General features: G+C 40.8%; 1 protein-coding gene across 1 annotated transcript in view; it reads right to left on the bottom strand.

Moving 5' to 3' along the window:
• The window catches only part of prkcbb (protein kinase C, beta b), a gene marked incomplete at its 5' end in the record, with an annotated part of 71,605 nt that extends 57,559 nt beyond the window's left edge, over nucleotides 1–14,046 (bottom strand). The window contains 2 exons of the mRNA XM_080511524.1: nucleotides 12,356–12,387; nucleotides 13,868–14,046. Of these exons, the coding sequence (XP_080367650.1) occupies nucleotides 12,356–12,387; nucleotides 13,868–14,046 (211 nt within the window). The remainder of the gene's footprint in view (nucleotides 1–12,355; nucleotides 12,388–13,867) is intronic.
• Nucleotides 14,047–14,463: the final 417 nt, after the last annotated feature.

The following is a 14,463-nucleotide window of genomic DNA, read 5'->3' on the forward strand; positions in this document are numbered from 1 at the left end:
TGCACATGTGAATTTGCTCTCTTCCTTCACCTTAAGTGTTGGGGGTAGCACTGGCCGGAGACCTGTATGAACCACGAGGTGGTGAGAATGTTCCTATTAAATACTTGTGTAAACTACAACTATCTCAAGTCTGTTGTCCTTAGCCTGCCACAGTTTTGGAACATGCATTATACTGAAAGTATTCCACACTCTTATAGCACTCCTGCTCCATTCATACAGCTGCAAATTTACGGACATGGCAGTTTGCTGCTGCACACACAGCCTGTGACTGAACCAACCTGCTGCAGTGTGGGTGTTCGGTGTCTTGCCTTTTTGCACCTTGATAGAACTTGTTAGGATGGGAAGCATATGGTTCCCATCTGTTTCTTATAAATGGCCAACAATAATCAAACTCCCACAAAATGCAACATGCATGAGCCGATCATAATAATCACATTGCTGCATATCAGAGCAATGTAAATATGAGTTTATATACTGAAAATGATCATTCCAACAACATCTCAGGCAGCAGTAATCGCGAAAATGACATTTACACAGTTAATCTTTGCACCGGCAATGAGTGTGCGCGTGTTTTTGTGTGCTTGCGTGGAGAGCTCTTTATTCGCTCTCATAGCAGAAGTACATCTACCTCCGCAACTGCTGAACATGTCCAGCCAACACACGCAGACACGCATGCACACATCACCCTGCAATCATCAACTTTTCTTCCCTTTTCCTGCCCTCATCTGTGACTCCCTCCACCCTTCACTCTCGCTCTCACACTCTCTGTAAACTCCCCCGCAAACAATACCTGCTGTTTTGGGCCAGACAGAAAGAAAATAACTGAGGGTAGGGAAGAATAAGTAAATGGAAAGCTTGACTGTGTACAATATGTTTACAGTCTGTACACTTTATACCAGTGTCCCCTGTATTTAATCCACAGAAGGGTGGTCATTATCCTCCACATGCAGTTTTATCTAATTTGCTGATTTGCTCATTAACTCACAGGGAAAGAGGTGGTATGAAGAGGATGAGTGAGAGAGAGTGGGAAGAGAGAGCACAGAGGGGTGAGAGTGGAGAGCTGCAGATATTAACAGGAGAGTCGATGAGACTAACAGGTTTGAACACCGAACAATGGACTCAGTACAAGTTGTAAATATGGTACCATTTATCACAGGAAAAAACGGCACAACAGATTTTTTTTCTAAAGACTTGTAGAACAATACAGAGCATGGATGCAGCGCAATAACAAGTCAGCATAATGTGTTTGCAACAAATACCATGTGAAACATGAATTTAAAGAAGCCTATTTTTACATTTCTGGTGCAGCTCCTGACAAAGGGGCTTTAAATGAAACAAAATATTGTGTAAAAGAAAACTCAGTTCTCAAATACTATGTATACTGTGAAAACACAAAATAGCAACTAAAAATAAAAAAAAAATATGATTAACTAATCATAACATGTTAATCGATTGACAGCCCAGATAAAGAGAAAAGAACCGGTATTTGGAAGAAGAAAATTCTAAGTCAATAACATTATCCACTTTAAGTCATCATATTGTTATCACAATGCTGAACATTAGCGAAAATCGCTCGCTTGCTCACCTAACGCCATGCAGCCCCAAGTAAGTACAAATAATTATGTCACATTCAGCTTATTATTCACCTAAGGCAACAAAATACTCAAACTGATGGATGGATAGCAGCAGACTCTCCTTCTGATTGGCTTTCGTTTATCGATCCACTGGAAAATTCCAAGACACGATAGCTATCTCATGCTGGAAACTGCCTAGAAGGAGACACTAATCAGATAATAGCTTCAAAGTCAATTCAACTCATCAGGCCAAACCGTGGATGGCCTGTGGTTAGACAAAACTGGCATTGGGAGAGTTAAGACTTTAGCTAATCAAAATAAATACGTTGTGTCTGTCGTGGTATAGTGGTTGGCACTCTAGCATCAGAGCAAGAATGTGCCTCGTCTGAGTTCAGTTCGGGGATATTTGTGTGGAGTTCGCATGTTTCCCAGTGTGTGGGTTTTGTTCCTCCCACAGTTTGAAGCTAATTGATGAACTATGAATATAAAGCATGCAGGCGTGCATATTGTATTGTTGCATGTGGCAAAAAAAAAAACAACAACTTCTTGGCAGTTCTTCTTTCCACATGTGCACACAAACCCACCCTCATATATAAACAGAAACTGTTTACTTTTACACGGGGCCATTTTCTTGTAATAACAGTGACAGTTAAGACCACAAACAACTCAATGACGCACTTAAATATCACTTGTTCTGCCTGCCTGTGGTTTTCCACTGAAATTTGAGTGGGATTTTTCGTGTTACAAAAATAAAAATGTTACCGTTTGAAGCTGCTTACATTAATTTACATAAAGTACAAGGAGGACAACAATATTGTTAAAATTAGGTGGATGATATTTTCTAAAAGGGCCAGAGGGAGGGAAGTTACAGACTCTGAGAAGGAGGAAACAATTAAAAGAGAGAGAAGAGAAGAGCGACAGCTGGAGTTCAAACAGAGAGACACAGCGACGAGAGATGTCAGGGACCAAATGACAGATCAGAAGGGAGAGTGGCACAAAAGGAGGAAGTCAAATAAAGAAACAGAAAGATGGAGGGGGATGAAAAAAAAAAGAGGTCTGGGATAACTGCACCCCTGTCGGCTCATGTCCCTGTTGCTAGGTTACCATCTGCAGATGAATGGGTTAAAGTATCTAAGGAGCAACAGTGACATAGTTAGCTGGTCTCCATCAGAGCCCAACACACACAAAGTAACTGAAAGCTGCATGTACCCCGAATTAGGGCTTGATTCTGATATTGAACGTGTGCACAAAATCTCCCATTACCACCACATAACAAACCCAAAACCTGGATGATACACTACTCAAGAGTAGTGACAAGATAATTTTTGTTTTATTACCCGGTATATTTGCAGGTTAAACACACAATAAGGTCACTGAGAAACAATCCACCCACCATAAACACGACATAAAAATTATATGATGACCAGCTTGACATTTCTACCACACAAACCTCACAGCAATAGAAATTCATCACCAGACTGTTGCTCATAAAACAAATTCTGTACATGTAATGTGTGGTTGAGGTTTGTAACCGTCGATAACACCCCCGAGGAAGATGAGCAGAACCTTCACAACCAGGTTGTAAGAGTTCATCTCAAACTGAAACACTTGTGCAACAATAACCTGCGAAACATGAACAACCCAGAAGCTGAATGACCTCGTGTCCTACAAATTATATCACCGTTTATCTGTTTGGAGCTGTACCTATCATACAATTGCAGCACTCTTCAAAGAACACCTTCAGACCCACAACAGCAGCACAGCGGCTTTTCTCCTGCTCAGTTAGTAATCCAGGTGGGCCTTCACACCTACAAGCCATGACTCATGTGGTAGGCATTTCGCTCATCACATCATCAGCACCAATTTGGTATGACTGCATAGGCTAGAGATCAATTCAAAGATCCCCTATGCTACAGGCAACTAATAACGGCCCTTCAACAGCATTGGAGCAGTGAAAATTAAAGCGCACGCACATGTTTGTTCTCCCATCATGTGTCATTAAAGCTGGTATTGAAAAACATTTTAAAAGGTGCACAGAGATTATCATCACTAAAATAATCACGTTTCAGTTTTGATATTAAACAGCCAACAGGGTTTTCAAAGAGGTCAAGAAACACCTGTTACAAACTGAATTATAGTTAACAGGAGCAATAAAATACAGACAGATGTCCAAGTGACACTGTAGTGATAATACAGCACAATCACATGGCAATGGAAACCACATCAAAGGACCAAAGTAATTAATTAATTCAAGACACAAAATTAAATTTTCACAACTGAAAAGTTACAACCAGATAAACTGACATTTATTGCTTCAGTAGAAAATTAATACACGCAACAGACTTTAAACACAGCTTCATGAAACTTGCTTGTCTCTAAGTTTATTAAATTCACGAATACTGATTGATGATACCTCCTTCTTTGAACAAATTCAAATGTCAATTAAGGTACACTTTGTAGAATTTAAAGTGATCGAAGTGGTAAGACCTACATTCAGGCAGCGATTGACACCGTCCAGTTTCTTTGTTTGTGTTTATGTAAGATGGATGTCAAACAAGCTTGACCCACATTGGCTCTGCGATCTGCCCTGATGTGTCTCCAAGGTGTCACCGTAGTAGCGGGTGTACTATTGCCACAAATGTCAACAGCAAGGACAGCCGAGCCCTGAAGGAGACACTGTCAATCGAAAACACACACACACACAGACACACACGCCATGTTTAGACTCTTTGGGTGTGTGAAAGTAGATCAGTGCAAGAGGAGCTGCTCCTCGGTGGCAAGTCAGTTTAGATTTAGTCTAAGAAAAGCACACCTGTAGAATCCCAACAGAAAGACAAACTCACATAAAACAGAACCTGGGCTTTTTTTTTCTGTACCGAGAGTAGAAGACACTTTTACACGCATTCATATCACACACTAACATTGACAAATATAAATGCATGCACACACACACACACACAAGACGCCACCTTAACACAGTAGTTAATAGACCAAGCAGAGGAAACAATTATGGGAGTCAACAATCTGGGTGTAACTGCAAAATGATTGACACAACAAAAACTTATGTAAAACTAAATCATGACAAATTACTGACAAAAAAAAAAAAAAACCCAGAACAACTAAAAGAAGATGAACTGGTTTTACATTATATTTGTGGTTATTTGTCCGCTACCACTGAATGCACTGATATCCCTTTTTGTACGTACATACATTTGAGTACTCTGGGTAATAAAGTTAATAATGTAAAGCAATAAAATTCTCTCTTTATTTTTTATGTTAGATGCCTGAAATTACTGACAGTAACACATTTTGTAACTGATTTGCACCATTTTTTTTCCTCAAGCATGAATTCACCACACAATTCAATAAATACGACTATAATTATAAGTGAGATGATCGTGGGTGGGCTGCAGTGGTAATGAGCACTCGTGCCACATGGCGAGAATGTTATGGGTTGAAATACCGGCTGGGCCCTTCCTGTGTGGAGTTTGCATGTCTTCCCCAAGCATGCGAAGGTATTCCCCTGTATATGGTCCAAAAACATGCATCCCACATTGAATGGTGACTCTGCATTGAGTGACTATGAGTGTTCCTGTATCTGCAATCCAAATCCCTTTCTATTCCTGAATGCGAGACATCTTCTTCATTTTTACCTAAGATACAATGACTATGAATATCCGTTGACGCTGGACACAAATGCTTTAATCCAAGGCTTCAGATATATTAAAAAAAAAAAAAAAAAAATCTATTTCTCTTCTCCTTTAACAACAATCGGAGCAAGACCTCCGCCTAAGACATATGATTCATGCCATGCTGCTGTGTGCCACGAGCATTAGTTGCTTTAGATGTGAGTTTATTGTGTCTGAAAAGCTCCGCGGGAATGACGAACAAATCGATACACTATAATGCCGCAATATTTTTGGACCCATCAATAACCAGACTGAGGCTCACAATCAGAGGTGTACGCACCACAGTAACACTGCACGGAAGACCGCGGAATGGTGTTATACAACACAAACCCTTGAAAACACTGCAAATAAAGTCCTTGAGAATCTGTGTGGACGAGGTCAGCTACACAGGAGATGAACTTAAAGAACTCGCATTAAGCACCGGCTACAAAGCTACTGTGAGGGTTCGCAATGCATAGTGTGTGTTATTTAAAGCCAGCACTGATTGTGGTGTTTTGTTTGGTTTTTTAATCAAATGAGGAGAAGATAAACTGTACAAGTGCTTATTTATGAAGCCTGTTACATCAAACTTCTTTAAAACATTTGTCAAAACTGTGTATGCAGCAGAGGAGCAGCCTCTCAAATACAAGCTCCAGTCTAACACCCACAATGTCAACAGTTCAAGAAACTCTGGAAAACACTATGTCTGTATAATTTGAGAAGAAAAATAGCGCATTTGCAGAGACAGTCAAGAGTTTAGAAGACTAGTTCTGGTATTGTATGGTTACTTACTATTTAAGGAGGAAATTACATCAACTGCGAGATGGTTCCTATAGGTAATACTCGCAAGACACATTACAAGGAATGCGTCTTCAAATAGTTGAAGAAAATGACATCCTTTCACAATCATGTATACAAGCTATGGTATTATAAAATCAGCAATCAACGATTGTATTTCCCTTATCTAAAGTGCTAATTTCACCTTTCACTGAACATGACAAACTCATTCCCAGCATCTAACGGGTATATATTTTTTTTTTATGTGTAACACCAATAGCGTACTGTACATTGTACATTTTAATTTAAAATATTGTGATTAAAAATATGAATAGAAAAACATTGTTTCCACATTAAACTGGAAAATTTGAACAAAAAAGAATTTAACAGTCACGCTTCTTCTAATGACTTATTTAAGTTGAATGGAAATAGTTTTGATTTTATGACTGTGAATAGACGAGCACGTGCGATGAGAAGTGAGAAGTTGGCATGCTGTATGTTGAGTGTCGCAACAGAATAGAAAAATAAAAAAAGCTTTGGAATATATATGGCAGATTTTTGTCCCAAAAAATAGCACTCCTAATTAACATCAAGCCTGAAAACTTCACAGCTTCTTTCCAGCAATTACTAATTAATTCTTTCCGATTCTTCGTGATAAATACTTCCGTCTGCCTTGGTAACCTCAATCTGTATTCCTGATCATTTTCAATGTTCACCCTTCACACCTACACGCTCAGTCCTCCCTGCTATTCCTACCCCCTCGCCATCCATCCGTCCATCCATCCATCCATCCATCCATCCATCCATCCATCCATCCATCCATCCATCCGGTGTTACTCCAGTGGAACACTTTAGCTATTTATAAAAGCATCAAAGCCCACAGCTTCGAGCACACAGCCACTTGAGAGAAAGAGGGGGAGACTAAGCGGTGTGTGTATGTGTGTGTGTGTGTGGGGGGGGGGGGGGGGGCTGTAAGTAAAGCGAGAGAAGAGAAAGAGAAGTTAGAAAAGGATGCATGTGAGTCGTACAGAGGTGAAATGTGGGGAGGGAAGGACAGAAAGGGGCAAGGAGGGCATGCTGTCCACATAGGCAAGTAAAGACACACACACACACACACACACACACACACACACACACACACACACACACACACACGATAAGAAGGGTTAAAACAACAAGATGAAAGGGAAAAAAAAGTTGGAAAGGAGAGACCGACAGGTCAGAAGAAACAAAGGGTTTGAAGAAGGAGGAAGAAAAAAAAATCAAAGACTGGATGACGAAGTCCAATGTTTTTCAGCATTCCACTTCGCTCCAGGATCTCAGTCATACACATCAGATCAGGTTGTCTTATTTCCCCCCCCCCCCCCCCCTGCATGTTCTATGTGCTCATACATGACGGTCCATTTTGTTCTGTGCATGTATTTGGTGTGTGAAAGCATGTGCAAGTGCCAGTGTGTTTGGATGTGTAGGAGGCAGGTTTTAGATCCTAAGACCTCCCACCCACACAGGTTGGAGTTGCAGCAGCACCTGAGCTTCATTCGGCATTGCCAACAGACACCAGTGTTTGCAAATATTCACTCACTCACTTGAACCCAAAGAGACTCATGAAAAGGCAGAGTGTGGATCCAGAGAAACTGTGGGCATTGTGCCCAACAGCAGCATGATGTGTTCTGGTGAAAGCCAGAGACACCCGATTAAGCCCAAATCCAAAAGATGGCATCAGGCAAAAGTAAGACAAGATTTTACTTTTTCCCCTTTTCTAACCTCTTTTCCACCTCTCTTTCCTCTGTCCATTATCTTACACTGCCTCTCTGCTTAAGTGCTCTTTTGGCAAACCTATTCACTTTTTTGTGACGATCTGCAGCGTATAATTTATTCTATTTTTTTTAGAGTATACTTCATATGCAGTAGCAGACCAATTTAGTTTCACACACACAAAAGATTGTCTCTCAGGTATCGTCAATGATAGCTGTGTGCATGCTGGTACAGACTTCGCCGAATAATTAAACACATCACATTATAAAGTCAGTCTCTTTAGGAATCTGAACACAAAAGTGGATTGAACACATGGTGGAGAATTTGGCGCATTATTCTACCTCAATCTTTATGAATTCCTCTTTTTTCTCCATGTATTCTCTCAGTGCACACTGTTGAATATATCGTTCATATTACATAATGCTAAATCATAATGCCACAGAACATTTTTTTATACTTATGTATTTTCTTTGCACTTTACAAGAACGACTTAAACCTTAAAGGATATCTCATGCAATCCTTCCCTCCTTCCTACGCCCTTCCCACTCACTATTTCCCCCTTTTGTCTCTCTCTCTCTCTCTCTCTCTCTCTCTCTCTCTCTCTCTCTCTCTCACTCTCTTCCCTCTATGAATTCCACCCCCACTAATTCATTATGTCTTCTTTTGCTTCTGCCTCCAGCCTTCTTCTCATCTCATCACCTTCCCTTTCCATCTTTTCATGCCATTTCTTTCTGTTTTTCTTTTTCCACCCAATCCTACTTCTTTCCCTCCTCCTGCCATTTCCAATGCATCTCGCACATCCTGCCACTCAGTGTCCCCTACATCTCTGTCTCTCTTGAGCTCTCCGAAGGGATAATTTGTCCATTAAGTCTGTAATGAGACAGTGGAGGACACTCAACGGCCTGTTGCAAACTGAAACCCAACTTATTACCACACGGATTTAGAAACACGTGCATCAAAGCACACGCAAAACCAATCACATGGACACCGAAGAGTGCACACAATTTTGCACAAGCAGCCATTAAGGAAATAAGTGCTCACTCGCTCAATAAATGGGACATGAAACGCGTGCGTACACTCGGAGTCTTAACACAGAGAAGTATGAAATATGTCCCACTCGCACACACATTTCCTAGAAACACCATATTACATAATATAAGCCGTTAGCACGCTTTGAGTTCGACACTTTTTTTCCAAGAAAGACAAGGCGGCCTCACTGAGGCATTTAGAGCTCGTTTATAGCAACAATAACATTGATATTCAGCCAGTCCAATAATAACCTCGGTAATAAAATGTGAAAAACAATCAGCAGCATGAGTTGGATTCAACAAATGATCTAGAAATCAACCCGTTAATTACTGAAAGACTAACTGATCATAAAAATTGCAATCGACTGCAGTACAATGCAGAAGATCGAAAAGATTTGATTTGCAGGGGAAGTTTTATGAGTTTTAAAACTTTTATTACTGTGCAGTATTTTTGTGTGTGTACGATTTGCTTTATCGGCAGATTACGTCTTGACCTTTGGTAAAAACTAGTCTACAGTGCAAGCTGCAATGACTGGCTGCGACGGCGCCTTTAAGAAAGGCAGCAAGAAAATTCAACTGAGAGCTTCACACTCCTCTTTCCTCAAGCACAAAGATACTCTTCAGATCAAAAAATCAGTGAACCTAAGCAACATATTGTGGTGTTTGAGAAAACTTTAATAATATAAGCCACAGTGTTCAAATGACTACCTCATTTTGCCTTGCAGCCCACTAAAATGAATCTTCTGCTTACAGACTTTTGGATTTACATCTGAAAAATCAGTTAAAATTGTACCAATACATATGGACCAAAATGGACAAAAAAACTTTTCTGACAAACTTTAATTGTTTCTAAGTTAATATAGCTTCTTTATGTTTGTAAGAAACATCAACAGACTTTAAAAGGTGTGTAAATAGAAAACGCAACCAGGAAGAAAAAAAGAAAAGTTACAAAGTTCAATCTTTCTGATAAACACTTGTAAATTCATAACCATTTGCATTGCACAATATATAAACATTCAGACCGAGACGAGCCATAGAAACGTTCATGAAGCGAGACGTTTCATGGGTCATCAGCATGGCACATGATTATGTGACAGGGATAATGTGACATCTGACTATTATCATTACATGGTCTCGACATTTGCATCAGAACAAGTCAGTGATAGTTTTTTGAGGCAAAACTAATTGAGGCAAAAGTCAGAGCAAACTCCATGGAAAATATATATATATTAAAAAAAAATCAGCAATCACAATGTCAGATGTGCATTTTTCCTTTTCAAATTCTAAAGATATGTTTTTTCTCAGGTGTCACAAGATATTGCAAAACCAAATCATTTAGCCAGGTTTGTATGTTGCTTTGTGCATCTGCATTCCTGAGAGCTAATGTATGTGACTGTGACAAACAAACCCACGGAAAATCAAAGTAGTAAACTAAAGACAGGCCTGTTGTTTCTCCCATAGTGTGTCTCGTCATTTTAAAATTCCTCATACTTTCACTGTTTTTCTCTGGAATAAATTACAAAAGCAAAAAAATGGGGATCCAGGTCTAAATTTAGGGTTTAGGGTTCCAATACATAGAATCCATGAGGTCAATGTTGGTGCCCACAAAGGTAGAAAGAAAGAAAGAAATGTCTGCCTGCATGACCTTGGGGAGGAATTCCTTTTTTCTCAGAGCTGCAGGGAAGTGACACCCTGTTCCAGATTTTTTTTTTTTTAACTCAGGACACACAAACACATGATCATATACACACACCTGATGGAAAAAAGGTAGGCGTGAACTGTGGCTGAGTACAGCCAGTCCCTCAAACACACTCATTTTATCATTGACTGCAGTGGGATCAGAAATTTTACATCTCAAGTCCTGATTTTTTTTTTCCATCATTGATTCATCTGTCAATCAGCCCTCTTCACATTCTGGTATCAGAATACATAGGTGCTACCAACAAACACCTACTGAACACCTTTTAGTCTCCAGAAGACCCCTGCAGTGCAAGAGATGTGGTCCCTAAAGGATCCTATTGACCCGGTACGTATACACATTGGCTAATTACCAGCTAACCCACTGCTGTGTTGAAAAGCATCTCTTCCATCCTACACCATATAGACGGTTGTGTCTGAATGTTTCACTGTTGCTAGGAGACGTAAAAACCCTTGAATATCCTGTTGGCTGTTAGTACAGTGGGAAAAAAAACAGACTTCAAGCAATCTGAAAAAAGGGGGAAAAATACAAATCACCTTCACAATCTCTGTCATGCTTGTGCGACAGCTTATGTCATTTCCTGTGGCAAGGGCTGCAAAGTGGGTGCTCCAAAAAAAAAGGGGGCAGGCAAAGAAGAAAAGCAAAATCATTAAAAGACGTGAACTGCTTTGGAAGAGTTACCCTGAGAATTTATTTAAATACATTCTTCCCATCAGCTGAAGCAATAATGCTTGTGTTAATATTGGCACGGAAATGGCCAGAAACCATAATGAGACCAAGTAGTTTGCACTGAGCATGTAATTAAATGTGATATTTGTGAAATGTTTAACATTGCAGGAAATGCTTTCGTCACATATTCAAGAGCATGAACAAACTCAAACCTTTCCCTTCATTTGGGGTGCATGTATGTGAAGTCTGAGCTTAATGATTCAACAGTTTTCTCACACATTGTGACTTGTCCGATCGTGGAAATGACGCATAGTTTCCTTTCACTAAGACTGCAAACAGACCAGATGTTATCAGTGATAATTCAGCTTTTCCTGGTTTGACAAGTCAAATAACTGTTGTTTGATGTTATGTCTGAAAAAAAAAAAGGAAGTGCCCACTTCACAACCTGAGAGACTGCACATCTAAAAATAGGATATTTGTTTGAAGAGTATGAGCTTTCCCCCTCCACTGATGTTTAAAGGAAGATGAAAACACTTTATTGTGTTACTCGTCTGACAAGAAGAGACAAAACCAAACAATTTGAACATCGAAAATGTTTTCCAAAACTGGACCAAAACCATGTACTCCATGTTGCAAAATTATTAGTATTTTTTTTTTTCTTCACGCTGTTGTTCTTTGTTCCCAACAAAACAGAAATTGCCTGGCTGCTACCGTTTGAATGAATCAGATGCCAGAGAGACTGACTGGCTTGTCAAGCTTTAAGCGTCCATTGAGCTTTAGATATTCTGTTTATTAGAACCGACAACACTGTCATCTATCATAAATACCGTCGCATTAACATGTATGTCCTCATTTTAGCAGCTGTAGTCAATAGTATAATAGAATACATTAAGAAAAAAAACACTGTTTATATTAATGTTCATGTTTTATGCATTTATGTAAAGCAAGCAAGAGTTTGAACCTGGAAGACTGCTGGAATAAAAAGGGGACTTGAAATTAATTTCAAAGAGAGGAGTGGCAGAGTGGCAATAAATGGCAATGGAAAGAAAAACAATTAGGAGAAGGTAAGGCCAAATTTATAGAAGCGAGAGAAAGCAGGTGCAACCACATTGACACTCAATCAGCAAGGGATACGGAGCAACACTGTCTGGTGTGTGTGTGTGTGTGTGTGTGTGTGGGGCCTACCTTGACACTGAAATCCCTGCTTGCCAAAACCCCTGCAGAGAGAACAAACGAAGTTAAAAAAAAAAAAAAAGAAAACATACCGAAATATGCAGACTGACAGGATTCACACAGGGAACACTTGATAAACTATATTCACTCTCCTTTTTCACCTCAAGTAAGATTTCTGGCAATTGTCAAATACAGTCTGCCTTTTTTTTTTTTTTTTTAATAGCTGCACTAAAGTTTCCAATTCAGAACAGCAGTTCAGACGCAGACACACACGCCTACAGAAGTATGCAAGCAAAGAGGACATGCAATTATCATATGCACAATGTGCCCAGGCCAGCTTAGGTGTACAACCACAGTCACACAGACTGATCTGATGGGAGGGGCTGCAGCTGCCCTGGGGAAACAAGACCAGCCACACCTAGTCAGTGACACGGGGGAATGCTCAGAGGCCTACAGGTGCACACCCAAGCACACACACACACACACACACAAACACAGGAGTGCACACTCAGCCGAGGTCATTTTCATATTGTGCCTGCAAATAGATAATCTGTCAGGGAGTGAAATCACTCAGTGCACCCATTGTTCTTTTTCATTATGCTTATTGACCCAGATAGATTGATAGATTCCCAATCTAAACAGGTCAAACACTTACATAGGGTTCAGAGTGTTCCTCTTTTCAGGGGTATTTACAACCAGTGGAGCCATCCCATTAGACTCCCATCAACACAGTCTTCTAGGTCACATCGTTTAGCCATTCAGAAATTAAAAAGCTTGTCGCAGGACTTAAATAACAGCCGCTTGGGGAATAGTGCACAGTGCAGATAATAATACACACGACCAATTAGGCCAAACTGGAGCTGTAAAATCGTTTTAGAAGCTCGGCGCAGGGGCTGCAATACTGTCTAGTAAACCCTGGTGGGCTTCGTGGTGACATGTCTGTACAGGAGGAGAGAATGAAGGAGCAGGAGGAAGGAGCGGAGGCGTGAGGTTGAAGTTGTGTCAGCCGCCGTGTCAGTGTTTCAAACACTTGTGTTACCACTCAGGTTATCTTTGTTGGCTGCACTTCATTGCTTCGCAGCGCTTTTGGACATCGTGTTTTATTTTAACAGCCGCTCAGCTTCTCTGCCTACCTAATACCATCAAACAATGATCTTCAGCGATTTCTTTTCTTAAATCGGCTGCCCACATATTTCCCTGTCTTTCCTCCTGCCCTGCATTTCGTATTTAGTCTCAACAAGTTTCCTGTATAATCCTGAAATCGATGTATATTTTGAGAAAGCTGTGCAACCAGTGGATCCGTCCCACTTTGTTTATTCCTGATGTAATCCTATCACAAGAAGGCGCTCCTTTGTACATGCATGGATCTTATAGCTTTTTTTTTAATATGAATCATTTAAAATCGATCCAAGTATGTTATGATTTCTAAACCTCATATAACTTTGTCTTAAAGCCGCAACAGGCAAAGAACTGTATAAGATGAAGTTAAAAGCAGTTGCGCCGTGCGTGCGCTCCTTTCCTCACCAGATGAAGTCGGTGCAGTGGCTGCAGAAGGTGGGCTGCTTGAAGAAGCGCGCGATGAATTTGTGGTCCTTCACCTCGTGCACGTTCTTCTGCCGGAGCGCTCCCTGGCGCGCGAAGCCCCGCACGGGCTGAGTGGGTCCGTCCTCCCCGTCGCTGTTGTTCGCCGCCGAGTCTGCCATCTCCGCGCGCTGTCCGTGCAGCCGTCTGTGTTCACCTAGACGCGAGCGCCGGTCGGAGGAGCCAGGGAATCAGAATCAAGCACACCTCCCAGTGCAGTGCTGGCAAGAGTTTTTAAACCGCGGGGATGAGAGGATGGTTAGTTTTCTGCAGTTTGTTGCGCGTTTTTTTGGGTGATCAGTTGATTATATGAGCTGCTGCTGCTGCTGCCGGAGCTGCGCTCGCTGCCTTCCGCCTGCTTCCTCTTTTCTCTCTGAGAGAGAGAGAGAGAGAGCGAGAGAGAGAGAGAGAGAGAGAGAGAGAGAGAGAGAGAGAGAGAGAGAGAGAGAGAGAGAGATCCAAGCATTGATTGTATGCCCAATGCACATATATTCGTCATAGCAACCAGAAACACAATTAATAGAAATATCCCGTTCTCA

The sequence above is a fragment of the Blennius ocellaris genome (assembly GCF_963422515.1).
Source record: "Blennius ocellaris genome assembly, chromosome: 16".
Classification (NCBI taxonomy): Eukaryota; Metazoa; Chordata; class Actinopteri; order Blenniiformes; family Blenniidae; genus Blennius; species Blennius ocellaris.